This window comes from Tachypleus tridentatus, chromosome 9 (genome assembly GCF_004210375.1).
Source record: "Tachypleus tridentatus isolate NWPU-2018 chromosome 9, ASM421037v1, whole genome shotgun sequence".
Classification (NCBI taxonomy): Eukaryota; Metazoa; Arthropoda; class Merostomata; order Xiphosura; family Limulidae; genus Tachypleus; species Tachypleus tridentatus.
The window spans coordinates 157,109,468-157,122,823 of record NC_134833.1 but is presented as its reverse complement, the minus strand read 5'-3'; the positions used below and the strand labels follow the sequence as shown (position 1 = coordinate 157,122,823).

The 13,356-nt window shown below is 32.5% G+C and overlaps 1 protein-coding gene across 11 annotated transcripts in view; it reads right to left on the bottom strand.

The window, feature by feature from the left end:
• The window catches only part of LOC143226755 (protein phosphatase 1 regulatory subunit 36), a 28,609-nt gene that overhangs the window by 2,210 nt on the left and 13,043 nt on the right, over nt 1–13,356 (bottom strand). For all 11 annotated transcript variants that reach the window (XM_076458138.1, XM_076458129.1, XM_076458131.1 and 8 more), the window contains 5 exons: nt 11,250–11,308; nt 10,512–10,569; nt 3,128–3,157; nt 2,137–2,178; nt 450–521 (listed from right to left, as the gene is read on the bottom strand). In XM_076458138.1, coding sequence (XP_076314253.1) covers nt 450–521; nt 2,137–2,178; nt 3,128–3,157; nt 10,512–10,569; nt 11,250–11,308 — 261 coding nt within the window. The remainder of the gene's footprint in view (nt 1–449; nt 522–2,136; nt 2,179–3,127; nt 3,158–10,511; nt 10,570–11,249; nt 11,309–13,356) is intronic.

Below are 13,356 nucleotides of genomic sequence, written 5' to 3'. Positions count from 1 at the left end.
CAGCTAATATTTATCATGAATGGACAGAGGTAACTTTCTTTTTAAATTGTACTGCTGACTAGACTTGGAAATTCACTGTTTTTTTTAAAGATATACACACAAAACACAACCTTATGTTACTCCTAAAATATGATTTGTTACTTTAGATATAAGACCTAATCCTTTATATCACTACATATAGATCCCTGATGAAACAACAGATAATGAATATCTCAAGAAACCCAAATTTGTAGAAATATGATGCTGGTTTATGGAACAAATTGTAGCTGAATGTAAAAAAAAGAAAAGTAAATTTTAGTTTTAGAATTACGTCATTTTACTATGGAATCAAAAATGTTTGTAGCTACTATTATACTGATAGTTAACTTTATAAGTACTTACCCAATCGGGATGTATCCCTCATTGATTAACTCGTGTTTATTTAACTGTTATATTGTATTAGTACATACCTCTGAATATCTACCAGATGCACTTCTGAAACAGGCAGTCTTTGATGTGAGTTGGTGGTACAGTTCACCTTGCTGTTTTAAATAATGCCAAAACAAACCTTATAATTAATATCATGGAATATATTTATAGAAATACAAAATGGTAAAGCTTTATTTGTACAATGTGCTGTGCGAGAAATATAAGCTTCAGGGCTTCGACTTGATATATAAAGAAATAAGCATGAATATATTATTGAATGTTTTGTCAGTTGTATTTAATAAGTCTTAAAACTTCTTGCCCAAATAATTTCTAAGTTATATAAAATTAGCCCTAAAGTTATCAAAGTATAAATCACCATAGCAGCTGAATATTATTATGTGTCAACCTATAGTTGTTTATATAAAAACTGGTTATGGAAATAAAACTCAGTTCACCTCATTATTCATTCTACTAGCAAACTGGTTACATCCTGTGTTTACATTTTTGTGTTGTACAGTACTGGAAACTGTTTATACTAACAATCATATAAAATGGAAACATTATAGAACTGCTCCCCCCTCTACTGTAGAAACATAAACTGCACCACATATGGATAGTTAACACTATAACTGGATGTCACTCGCCATCAGACAGAGTACAACATCAGTGTAATATTTATAAAAGGATAGGTAGCAATAATATTCTCAGTGTTCACAAAGAAAGAAAGAGGTAACTGACCGATAGCTGACCCAATATTCTCAGTGTGCTGAATGCATTCATAGCTTTCAGAACAGACACCACAAGACAAGTCTGATATCAAAGTTGTGGCTGGTAAAGGCTGTTTTTTTTGTTGTTTTTTTTATAATAGAAAATGTTGAGATACAAAACCCCAAGTCGTCCAAAACTAATGTTAAATAGTTCACAGCTTTATATGATACACAGAAAACTAACAGAGATCTTGCCCGTGAATAATGTGTGAGTGTAAGATATGAATCATATAACCAAAAGGCTGAAATGAGCATTAGATAGACTTCAACCAATAAGAAGAACAATGAGGGAAGGAGGGACTTTATAAATGAATCCCAATTCCAATGGCTTGATAACAATAAACAATACTGTACTCTTCTCTGCCATAAAGTAAACTATCACAATTAACATACATCTACAAGAAAGCATGATGGAGGTCTACACAAAATTGATGACACCTTGGCTGCTGATAGGTACAAGCACATTCCTATCAGTTATTCATTTCCTCAATGCAGAAATTCATCTTCCAGGAAAAAAAATAGTCCCAAGTATGCAGCAAATACAGTGAAAAGATACACAAGAAAAAAAAATAGATAGGATGATGGAACACTCATCATCACAGGGTCCTACTTTGAATACTAATAACACAGTAAGGGCTTAAATGGAAATTGAAAACATCAAACAGCAACCATACAACTTATTTGAATTGTAGGAAATAATACAAGGGCACTTTGAACAATATTTCACTATCATATACTAATGAATGTACAGTAACATACAAAAACAAAGTGCATTTTCCATTACTATATGTACAACTATTAAGATTCTATATGATATATGTGAAACTTGTCAAAGGTAACAGATAAAAATTACCGATACTACTTTCCAAAATTACTCTAAACTCTAAGATTTTTTTTAAATAATTGGTATTAAATATCAATTTTACTCTTCATGCATTATAAGAAACAACGAGAATCTAACCTTGGATGTGGGAACAGGCTGTCGAGTAACGGTGATCTTTGACTGGAAAGATTTAATACAATGTTTATTTCACAAGAAGAAATAAAAACAAGTCACTGCCTTTCCTTGATGTCTTGTTTCAGACAGTAACACCATCATGCCTTAAAATGTTATGACATAACCACTGTTTGATACACAAGGATAGTCAGTCAACTTAAGTAGGATATCTAAACATTTGTTTTTAATGCTATAAAAAAACCAGCTATTATAGGATATATGTAAACATAATAAACAGACAATTCTCGACATACTGGAGCACGTGAAACAATTATAAACAGACTTTCAAATATAACTTAAAGCAAGACCAAGACAGGTAATAGAAATGAAATATTCTACACTATCAAAATATAAAAACAGTTTTCCATTTATTCTTTTAATGACTGTCTGAAGTAAATAAATGAAAAACACGTTAATTTTTTCTATTTTGAGAGTGTAGAACATTAAATATCTATAAAGCCTAAACTGACCAACTCAGCTACTGCATTATTATCCAGATCACTAAATCTCTCACGGAAGTTTTCACCTGCAAACTTCAAAAACTGACTAATGGTGGAATTTAATAAAGTGAAATCTTGGTTTTATCAAAATTAGAACAGAGTACATTAAATGTTGATAATAAAATATAACAATTTATACTTTAATAGTAGTAAGCAATACAAGTAGCTAAAGCTTGCTGAAATATTAAAGTAAGACCAACTGACCATTATTCAGATCATATGTGTGAATGTGAATCTAAACAAGTGAGATGAAGTGACTCACTAATTTATTCTATTAACCCACAAATGTTAACAAGACATGTGCATAAGTAAAAACTGTTTATTCATACTAACTATTAACACAAATGTTAACAAGACATGTGTACATCAGTAAAACTGTTCATTCACACTGATTAACAACAGAAATGTACCGAATATATATATATATAAACAACCATGCATTACAGTTCACTTACCTTAACAATATATGCCTTGGGATATGTCTTCTAAAAATAAAAAAATAAACTTCTTAGTTTAACAACTTTCTTAAAATGTCAAAGTTCTACAATTAAAGGGTTATGTAGTGAGAAACTACACTTAGCAAGTGCAAATATGACTTAAACATGCTCATTATTAGAAATACAAACTATATCTGTGGTTGTAATGTTTTACCAGATTAACCTGGCATTATCACACACAACAACTGTTGTATATAGCAACTTATTTATAGTGTTTTCCTGGCCACCTGTCTTGATAAGAACCACAACTACTGTAACAAGAGACGATTACAAAAAAAGATAGGATATCACTAGATTTGCAAAACAACACTAACAAAAAGTTCCATGACAGTGAAAACTGTAACAAGGTACCAAACAGTTACACCATAAACTCTTCATAGTGAAATGGTGCACAAAATATACAAAACAGTTACTGCTTTAACTAACCAGTAACAAGATATCTAACACTTACTGCTTTAACTAATCAGTAACAAGATATCTAACACTTACTGCTTTAACTAACCAGTAACAAGATATCTAACAGTTACTGCTTTAACTAACCAGTAACAAGATATCTAACACTTACTGCTTTAACTAACCAGTAACAAGATATCTAACAGTTACTGCTTTAACTAACCAGTAACAAGATATCTAACAGTTACTGCTTTAACTAACCAGTAACAAGATATCTAACAGTTACTGCTTTAACTAACCAGTAACAAGATATCTAACAGTTACTGCTTTAACTAACCAGTAACAAGATATCTAACACTTACTGCTTTAACTAGCCAGTAACAAGATATTTAACACTTACTGCTTTAACTAACCAGTAACACGATATTTAACACTTACTGCTTTAACTAACCAGTAACAAGATATCTAACACTTACTGCTTTAACTAACCAGTAACAAGATATCTAACAGTTACTGCTTTAACTAACCAGTAACAAGATATCTAACAGTTACTGCTTTAACTAACCAGTAACAAGATATCTAACAGTTACCGCTTTAACTAACCAGTAACAAGATATCTAACAGTTACTGCTTTAACTAACCAGTAACAAGATATCTAACTGTTACTGCTTTAACTAACCAGTAACAAGATATCTAACAGTTACTGCTTTAACTAACCAGTAACAAGATATCTAACAGTTACTGCTTTAACTAACCAGTAACAAGATATCTAACAGTTACTGCTTTAACTAACCAGTAACAATATATCCAACAGTTACTAAAGTATACACAGTAGAATGGAGTAACAAGATACCTAACACATTATTACTTCATCTACACACAGCAGAATGGTACAAAAGGATAACTAACATGTTACTTCAATAGAATGGTGTAACAACATACCTAACATATTAAATTACTTCAACTGCACACAGTACGATGGTACTACAAGATACCTAATATGTTATTACTTCATCTACACACAGAAGAATGGTACAACCACATAACTAACATCTAATTACTTCAACTAGGCACAGTAGAATAGTACAAAAAGATACCGAACATATCATTACTTCAATGCTACACAGCAGAATGGGGTAACAAGATACCTAACATGTTATTACTTCAACTACACACATACAAATGGTACAAGAAGATACCGAAAATGTTATTACTTCAACTACATACAGTAGAATGGTGAAACAAGACATAAGATGTTATTACTTCAACTACACACAGCAAAATGGTGAAACAAGACACCTAAGATGTTATTACTTCAACTACACACAGCAAAATGGTACAAGAAGATAACTAACATGTTATTACTTCAACTATAAACAGTAGAATGTTGTAACAAGATGCTGAACATGTCATTACTTTAATGCTACAAAATAGAATAGTGTAACATGATACCTAACATATTATTACTTCAACTACAAAGAGAAGAATGGTACAACAATATACCTAATGTTATTACCTCAATTACACACAGTAAAGTGGTACTACAAGATACCAAAAACATTACTACTTCAACTACACAAAGTAGAATGATACAATCACAAAACTAACATCTAGGTACTTCAACTATATATAGTAGAATGGTAAAAAAGGATACCTAACATAATATTACTTCACGTACACACAGTATAATGGCATAACAATATACCTAATATGTTATTACTTCACCTATACACAATAGAAAGATGCAATATACCTAACATGTTATTACTTTCACTACACACTAAGATACCTAACACGTTACTACTTCAACTACATACAGTAGAGTGATACAAGATACCCAACACATTACTACTTCAACTACATACAGTAGAGTGATACAAGATACCCAACACATTACTACTTCAACTACATACAGTAGAGTGATACAAGATACCCAACACATTACTACTTCAACTATACAAAGTAGAATGATACAAAAACAAAGATCAAAATACTTCAAGTGCACACAAGTATGATGTTACAACAAGACAACTAGCATCTAATTACTTCAACTACATACAGTAGAATGGTACAACAACATACCTAAACATCTTATTACTTCAAAACATCTTATTACTAACATCTTATTACTCAACTACACATAGTAGAACGGTGTAACAAGATATCTAACATCAACAACATACCTAAACATCTTATTACTTACTACAGTAGAACGGTGTAACAAGATACTAACACATAGTAGAACGGTGTAACAAGATACCTAACATCTTATTACTTCAACTACACATAGTAGAACGGTGTAACAAGATATCTAACATCTTATTACTTCAACTACACATAGTATCTTATTACTTCAACTAATAGTAGAACAGTGTAACAAGATATCTAACATCTTATTACTTCAACTACACATAGTAGAACGGTGTAACAAGATATCTAACATCTTATTACTTCAACTACACATAGTAGAACTGTGTAACAAGATATCTAACATCTTATTACTTCAACTACACATAGTAGAACAGTGTAACAAGATATCTAACATCTTATTACTTCAACTACACATAGTAGAACGGTGTAACAAGATATCTAACATCTTATTACTTCAACTACACATAGTAGAACGGTGTAACAAGATATCTAACATCTTATTACTTCAACTGTAACAAGATACCTAACATCTTATTACTTCAACTACACATAGTAGAACGGTGTAACAAGATACCTGACATCTTATTACTTCAACTACACATAGTAGAACGGTGTAACAAGATACCTAACATCTTATTACTTCAACTACACAGAAAAGAATGTAACAACAAAGTACCTATCATATTATTAGTACAACTACATGTAGTAGAATGGTACAACAATATATGTAACATGTTGTTATTTCAAAAACACACAGTACCATGGTACAACAAGATTCCTAACATGTTATTACTTGAATTACAAACAGCAGAATGGTAGAAAAAGATACCTAACAGGTTATTATTTCACCTAGACATAGGAGAAAGGTACAAAGATACCTAACATGTTATCACTTCAACTACACAGAGTAGAATACCAGAAGATACCTAACATGTTATTCCTCAACTCTACATAGTAGAATGGTGTAACAAGATACCTAACATGTTATTCCTCAACTCTACATAGTAGAATGGTGTAACAAGATATCTAACATGTTATTACTTCAACTACACATAGTAGAATGGTGTGACAAAATGCATAACATGTTAATCCTCAACTTTACATAGTACAATTGTGTAAGAAGATATCTATTATGTTATTACTTCACTTCACACAGTAGATTGATGTAACAAAATACCTAATGTGTTATTACTTCAACTACAAACAGTAGAATGGTTCTATAAGGTACTTGACAAGTTATTACATCAACTCTACACAGCAGAATGGTGTAACATGATACCTAACATGTTATTACTTCAACTACACACAATATAATGGTGTAACAAGTTACCTAACACATTATTATTTGAACTATACACAGTAAAATGATGTAATATTATACCTAACAGTTTTTTATTTCACTCCATACAGTACAATGGTATCAAAATATAACTGTTACTAGATAGACTCTAAGGAACAGAATAATTTAACAAGATTTCAAACATTTATTGTGTAAAACATTACTAATGGAAAAGTGTAAGAAGATGATAAAGTGTTACTGTATAAAATATAAAGAAAAGAATAATGCAATATAGTTGTTGTACCAGTATATGGAAACATATGTGTAATTACTGATTAGAACATATTTGTGTAATAACCAAACAGTAATTACCAAATAATTTTTACATTAGGGTTTGGCAGTTAATCAGCTGCCATCTTAAGGGAAGTCTTACAAAGGACTATTTCTCTGCTGGTAGTGGCCACAAATTTTATCCTGGTTCTTCTGTAATTGGTATATTATCCCCCATTAGAACTTCAATCAAATAACTTGAAACATTTTCAAGGTTTTGTTGATTTTAGTGCTATGCTGACTAAGTGTCTTATCAGTTACATAGATGAAGGATGCATCTTTTATCTTACTTTTCAATGTGTGGTTCATATATTATTATTTTAGTATCATGTCCATTTATCTTTGTTTTTCTATTGCAGAGAGATCAATATTATAGAGTTTCCATTATGCTCTTGAATAGTAAGCTCTGTTGTTTTTGTTCTTTTTCATTGTATTGATAATTTAACAAAAGATGTTTTCCCCTCTCCACTGGGTCTTTTAACAGTTTGGAGTTTATTAATTCACATCTTTAAAACACACCCACTACATAATTCAGGCTACACATGGAAACTGTAAATAGTTCGTAACTTTTGTTTTCATCCTTAGATATTTATATTGAGTGTGTGTGTGTTGCTGTGAATATTTGGTATATGGCAGCCACTTCTGAAAGTTTTGAAAGTACCAGTTTACATATGTGTTTCTAGTGTCACTTCTTAAAGTGCCATTGGAGATAAACTACAGTTTACATACGTGTTTCTAGTGTCACTTCTTAAAGTGCCATTTGAGATGAACTACAGTTTACATATGTGGTTCTACTGTCACTTCTTAAGTGCCATTGGAGATGAACTACAGTTTATATATGTGTTTCTAGTGTCACTTCTTAATGTGTCATTGGAGATGAACTACAGTTTACATATGTGGTTCTACTGTCACTTCTTAAGTGCCATTGGAGATGAACTACAGTTTATATATGTGTTTCTAGTGTCACTTCTTAAAGTGTCATTGAAGATAAACTATAGTTTAAATACCTGTTTCTAGTGTCACTTCTTAAAGTGTCATTGGAGATAAACTACAGTTTAAGTATGTGTTTCTGGTATCACATCATAAAGTGTTATTGAAGATAAACTATAGTTTAAATATGTATTTCTGGTATTATTTGTTAAAGTGTTATTTGAGATGAACTATGGCTTAAATATGTGTTTCTATCAGTATCATTTCTTAAAGTGTTATTGGAGATAGACTGCAGTTTAAATGTGTTTTTATCAGTATCACTTCTTAAAGTGTCGTTTGAGATACTCTGTAGTTTAAAAATGTGTTTCTAATATCACATCATAAGGGAAGATTTGAGATATAACTGCAGTTTAAGTTCACAGATTATGTGCTGCTAATGTCATTTCTTCAGTCAGTGTTTGAGATATAACTATAGTTTAAGTATACAGAATATGTGTTTCTAGTATAACTTGTTGAAGTGTTTGACTGCTACAATAGATGCTAGTTGAGATATTTTGTTTGAAAAACAAAAAAATTAATCAATGAAAGTTAAGAAAAGTATAAAAATTACCATTTTCCTCAGCTCACAAGATTAGTTATTCTCATTCAGTGCTGCCCTCTGTATGTGAACGTTTTATTTACACATGCCACAAGGCTTGTGCTCCCCTCCCCTTTTTTTGTATTAGTATATTTTAACATGTTTCTCATGCAAATCATCACGTGTCATTTATTAAGCAATAGTTGCATAGCATGCTCATGTGACTCCCTCTACACTTCTCTATTGAACCTTCACTTCAAAGTTTGGTTGAAGATGTGAGCACTGGAGAAGTGGGGAGGAAAGGTGGGAAGCACAAGAGGAGGTAAGTACCTGTTAGAAAAACATTTTCAGTATATGAAAACTATAACTTCTGATACAATACTTACCCCCTCTTATAAGATCAGCTAGAATCCCACATTGGGAAGGAGGAGGGATTGATGGGAAGGAATAAAAGAAGCACTTCTGAAAACATCCAAAGATAAAATAGGGTAAATGCACCACTTCTGAGCAAGAGATAATATTCACCCATGTGTATAATTCTTAAAACAGGAGTTGGGAGATCTAGAATGGCCACAGTACATCAAAATATACACAGCAAATCAACTACACTCAAAACTTTCTTGTGGGGTCCTGACATCCACGCAAGAGTAGGACAAGGATCACACTGTCTTCACCTGAAACCCAAAAATCGGAGTTTAAGACCCACAACAATTATTGGGTATGACACAAGAATAATCACCTCCAGATCAATCTGGAATTTGTCATCTGACATCAAGAGGATGGAATCAGCTTGTGTGAAGACTTATGTTGATTGGTTCACTCAAATCCAAAACCTTAATTATTGGAACTCGTGTTTACGTGAAGGTAGGATGAGTGCTCCCAATCAAAGGGAGTGAACTACATATGTGATGAATCAACTCCAGTGAGTAATGAATGTGCAACAGGTAGCTTTATCACTAAGTAAGGTAAAGTCAACTGCTCCATTTGGGTAAAATAATAGTAGGAGACCAGTCTGATGATGGTTCAATTCCATACTATTGTAAATGGTATAAGGAAGCAATGCCAGCTTGTTAAGGTGATGGATCAACTCCACTGGTTGTGGATATTTTAAATTATGCAAATAAAATAAGGAGGCCACATTATCTAGGATAGCAGTGGGTCAGTTTCTTTGATAATGTAACAAGTATTAAGAAGCAACAACTTCCATGAAGTCAACAGATCTACTTTAATGGTTGTAGAAAATAATAGTAGGAGACCATGTCAAATTGTCAGACACGTTGGAATATATGAAATAAAAATAAAAGGGGGGAGCACAAGGCTTGTGCATGCACAAAAAAAAATATTCATACGTAAGGGGAAGCACTGGACAAGAGCAGATAGTCTCACGAGAGAAAGTGAGTACCACATTGGAATAATGATTTTATTCAACAGCTGTTGTCATTCACTAATAAACATGATACAGCTCACTGTATTAAGGAAACATTGCTATTTTTTTGGTTAATGATAATAAACAATTTATGATTAATAAAACTAGTTGAAATCTTACTTAAATATATCTATGCACTCTATTTAATAAGTATTTATGACTAAAGTGATAAAGTTGTTGAACTTAACTAAAAACAGTACCCTTGTTTTGTGTCTTTTGACACTTAAACCTGAAACCCTTTAAAGATACTACTTACATTTTTTCCTTTCCTAAAGATTTTGTCAGATGATAGCTTCCATCATTTTTCTGTTCAGCTATTAATTGAATACAAAAATTACTAAATTCACAGCTGATGTATGCAAATGAAGATAAGTAAGTAACAGCTAAATATTTATATAAAATATGGTAATAACAGATGTGGTTTTCTTTTATATCTACAGGAAAAGTCACTAGTGTTCTCTTAACCAGAAGTGTAGTAGTTGTAGTTCAAAGCACTGACTTATCACAAAGTAAGAAGTTTAATTACAGCAGGTGGAAGTCAAAAACATGTTTAGTAAAGATAGAAAAGTTATGAACTACAACAGCTGGAAGTTCAAAGCATTTATTGTCTTTTAGTAAAAACTAACACAAGGATATTTAAATTACAAATTTGGTAAAAATCTATACAATTGCTAATTTCAATATTCTTGAAATAAAAAGTATCAGCTAATTAGACATTTAACATTATTTTTAGAAAATCCTATAACCACAGTAAAATTATGTGAATTTTATGTATTTAAGGTACCTTACACTGAACTTTTAACACCATAAATTCTGGGAGATAATGTTGTAAATATTACCTACAAACACAGCACAGCAAAGAGTTTGAAATTTTTTGACACTTCAGAGCTTGCCCATCACTGTAACTCTCAGTAGTGATTCATTTTAATTTGTAGCATACAATCTTAAATATGTTAATCTAAATAGGTATTGAACACAATCTATAACGAAATACCTTTCGATGAATAACTCCATAATGTTTCATATCTGTTGAAGACTTCTGATTTCATTAACCTGAAAAACACAAAGTATAAAGTTCCAAGCTCCTCAGAATTATGTCAGCCAACCAACATAGCTGTTTTTTGCTTCTCCTTTTTGCCTTCTGAACAATAAGTATCTATACAATGTTCTGCATATTCAACCCTTTAAGCTTATAAGTATAAAATTACCAAAAGATGCCCCACATGTTTAGGTATATGCTATAAACGAGTCACAAAATGAGGTCAAATTTCTTTCAAACTTCAGTTTTTTTATGTCTGTTATCACTGTTAATGCTTGGTCAATCTTTTGAAAACCCTCTTTTAAATTATTCTACCTTGTATGAAGTTCACAAGACTCAAGCACAAGTGACACAATGTAATCTCACAAACCTTAAACCTTTAGGAAGTTGCAAGTAACAACTACATAAAGATAATAAACACCTAAGCAAATTACCTATCTACAAATCAGAAAGTGATAGATTAATAAATAACTTATCATTGTACATTGCTGTAAGTTAATATTTTCTTACACTTAAAATATATTTGCAATAGGTACTTACCTCTTCTTTTTGCCTTATAAGTATTCCTAAAAATATTAACACTCAACACACCAGTCTATATACCTCATAAATTTTGTGCCACTTTTGAACATATATATGGCATGTGACCACCCCCACCAAAAGTACTGTGCTACCTATACTGATACAGTTAGCTTCCTCTAATGTTTCTCTCCAATCCTCACTTTTGAAAATTTGCAAGAGTTAAAATGAATAACACCAGAAGTGGGAAGAGGGTCAGGAAGTGTGTGGCAGAAGGTAAGTACCTATTGGAAATGCATTTTTAATGTAAGAAAATGTTAACTTCCAATATGGTCTTATGTCTCTTACACAAAGCTAGAATCCCATATGGGAAAGGTGCAGAGACCACTTTAGATACCTAAGAATAAAATCAGCAGAAAGCTGTTGGTGTGTTCCAAGATAAAACCAAAGCACACATGCAGGGCACCACAGTATTTCTGAAACAGGTATGCCATTCACCCAGTATGAAGGGAATTAACTTAATATGGGTGGAAAAAAACAAAATGTCTATACGTTTTATTCCTTTAGAGAGGCAAAATGAATAGTAAGAAAACACTGGCTCCCATAGGTGAAGAGCTGTTCCATGAAGTAAAAACTGGAAAACACTGGCTCCCATAGGTGAAGAGCTGTTCCATGAAGTAAAAACTAGAAAACACTGGCTACCATAGGTGAAGAGTTGTTCTATGAAGTAAAAACTGGAAAACACTGGCTCCCATAGGTGAAGAGCTGTTCTATGAAGTAAAAACTGGAAAACACTGGCTCCCATAGGTGAAGAGCTGTTCTATGAAGTAAAAACTGGAAAACACTGGCTCCCATAGGTGAAGAGCTGTTCCATGAAGTAAAACTGGAAAACACTGGCTCCCATGGGTGAAGAGCTGTTCTATGAAGTAAAACTGGAAAACACTGGCTCCCATGGGTGAAGAGCTGTTCTATGAAGTAAAACTGGAAAACACTGGCTCCCATGGGTGAAGAGCTGTTCTATGAAGTAAAACTGGAAAACACTGGCTCCCATGGGTGAAGAGCTGTTCCATGAAGTAAAACTGGAAAACACTGGCTCCCATGGGTGAAGAGCTGTTCTATGAAGTGAAGTAAAACTGGAAAACACTGGCTCCCATGGGTGAAGAGCTGTTCCATGAAGTAAAACTAGAAAACACTGGCTCCCATGGGTGAAGAGCTGTTCCATGAAGTTGTTCTATGAAGTAAAACTGGAAAACACTGGCTCCCATGGGTGAAGAGCTGTTCTATGTAAAACTGGAAAAACTGGAAAACACTGGCTCCCATGGGTGAAGAGCTGTTCTATGAAGTAAAACTGGAAACACACTGGCTGTTCCCATCCCATAGGTGAAGAGCTGTTCCATGAAGTAAAACTGGAAAACACTGGCTCCCATAGGTGAAGAGCTGTTCTATGAAGTGGAAAAACTGGAAAAGCTGTTCTATGAAGTAAAACTGGAAAACACTCCCATAGGTGAAGAGCTGTTCTATGAAGTAAAACTGGAAAACACTG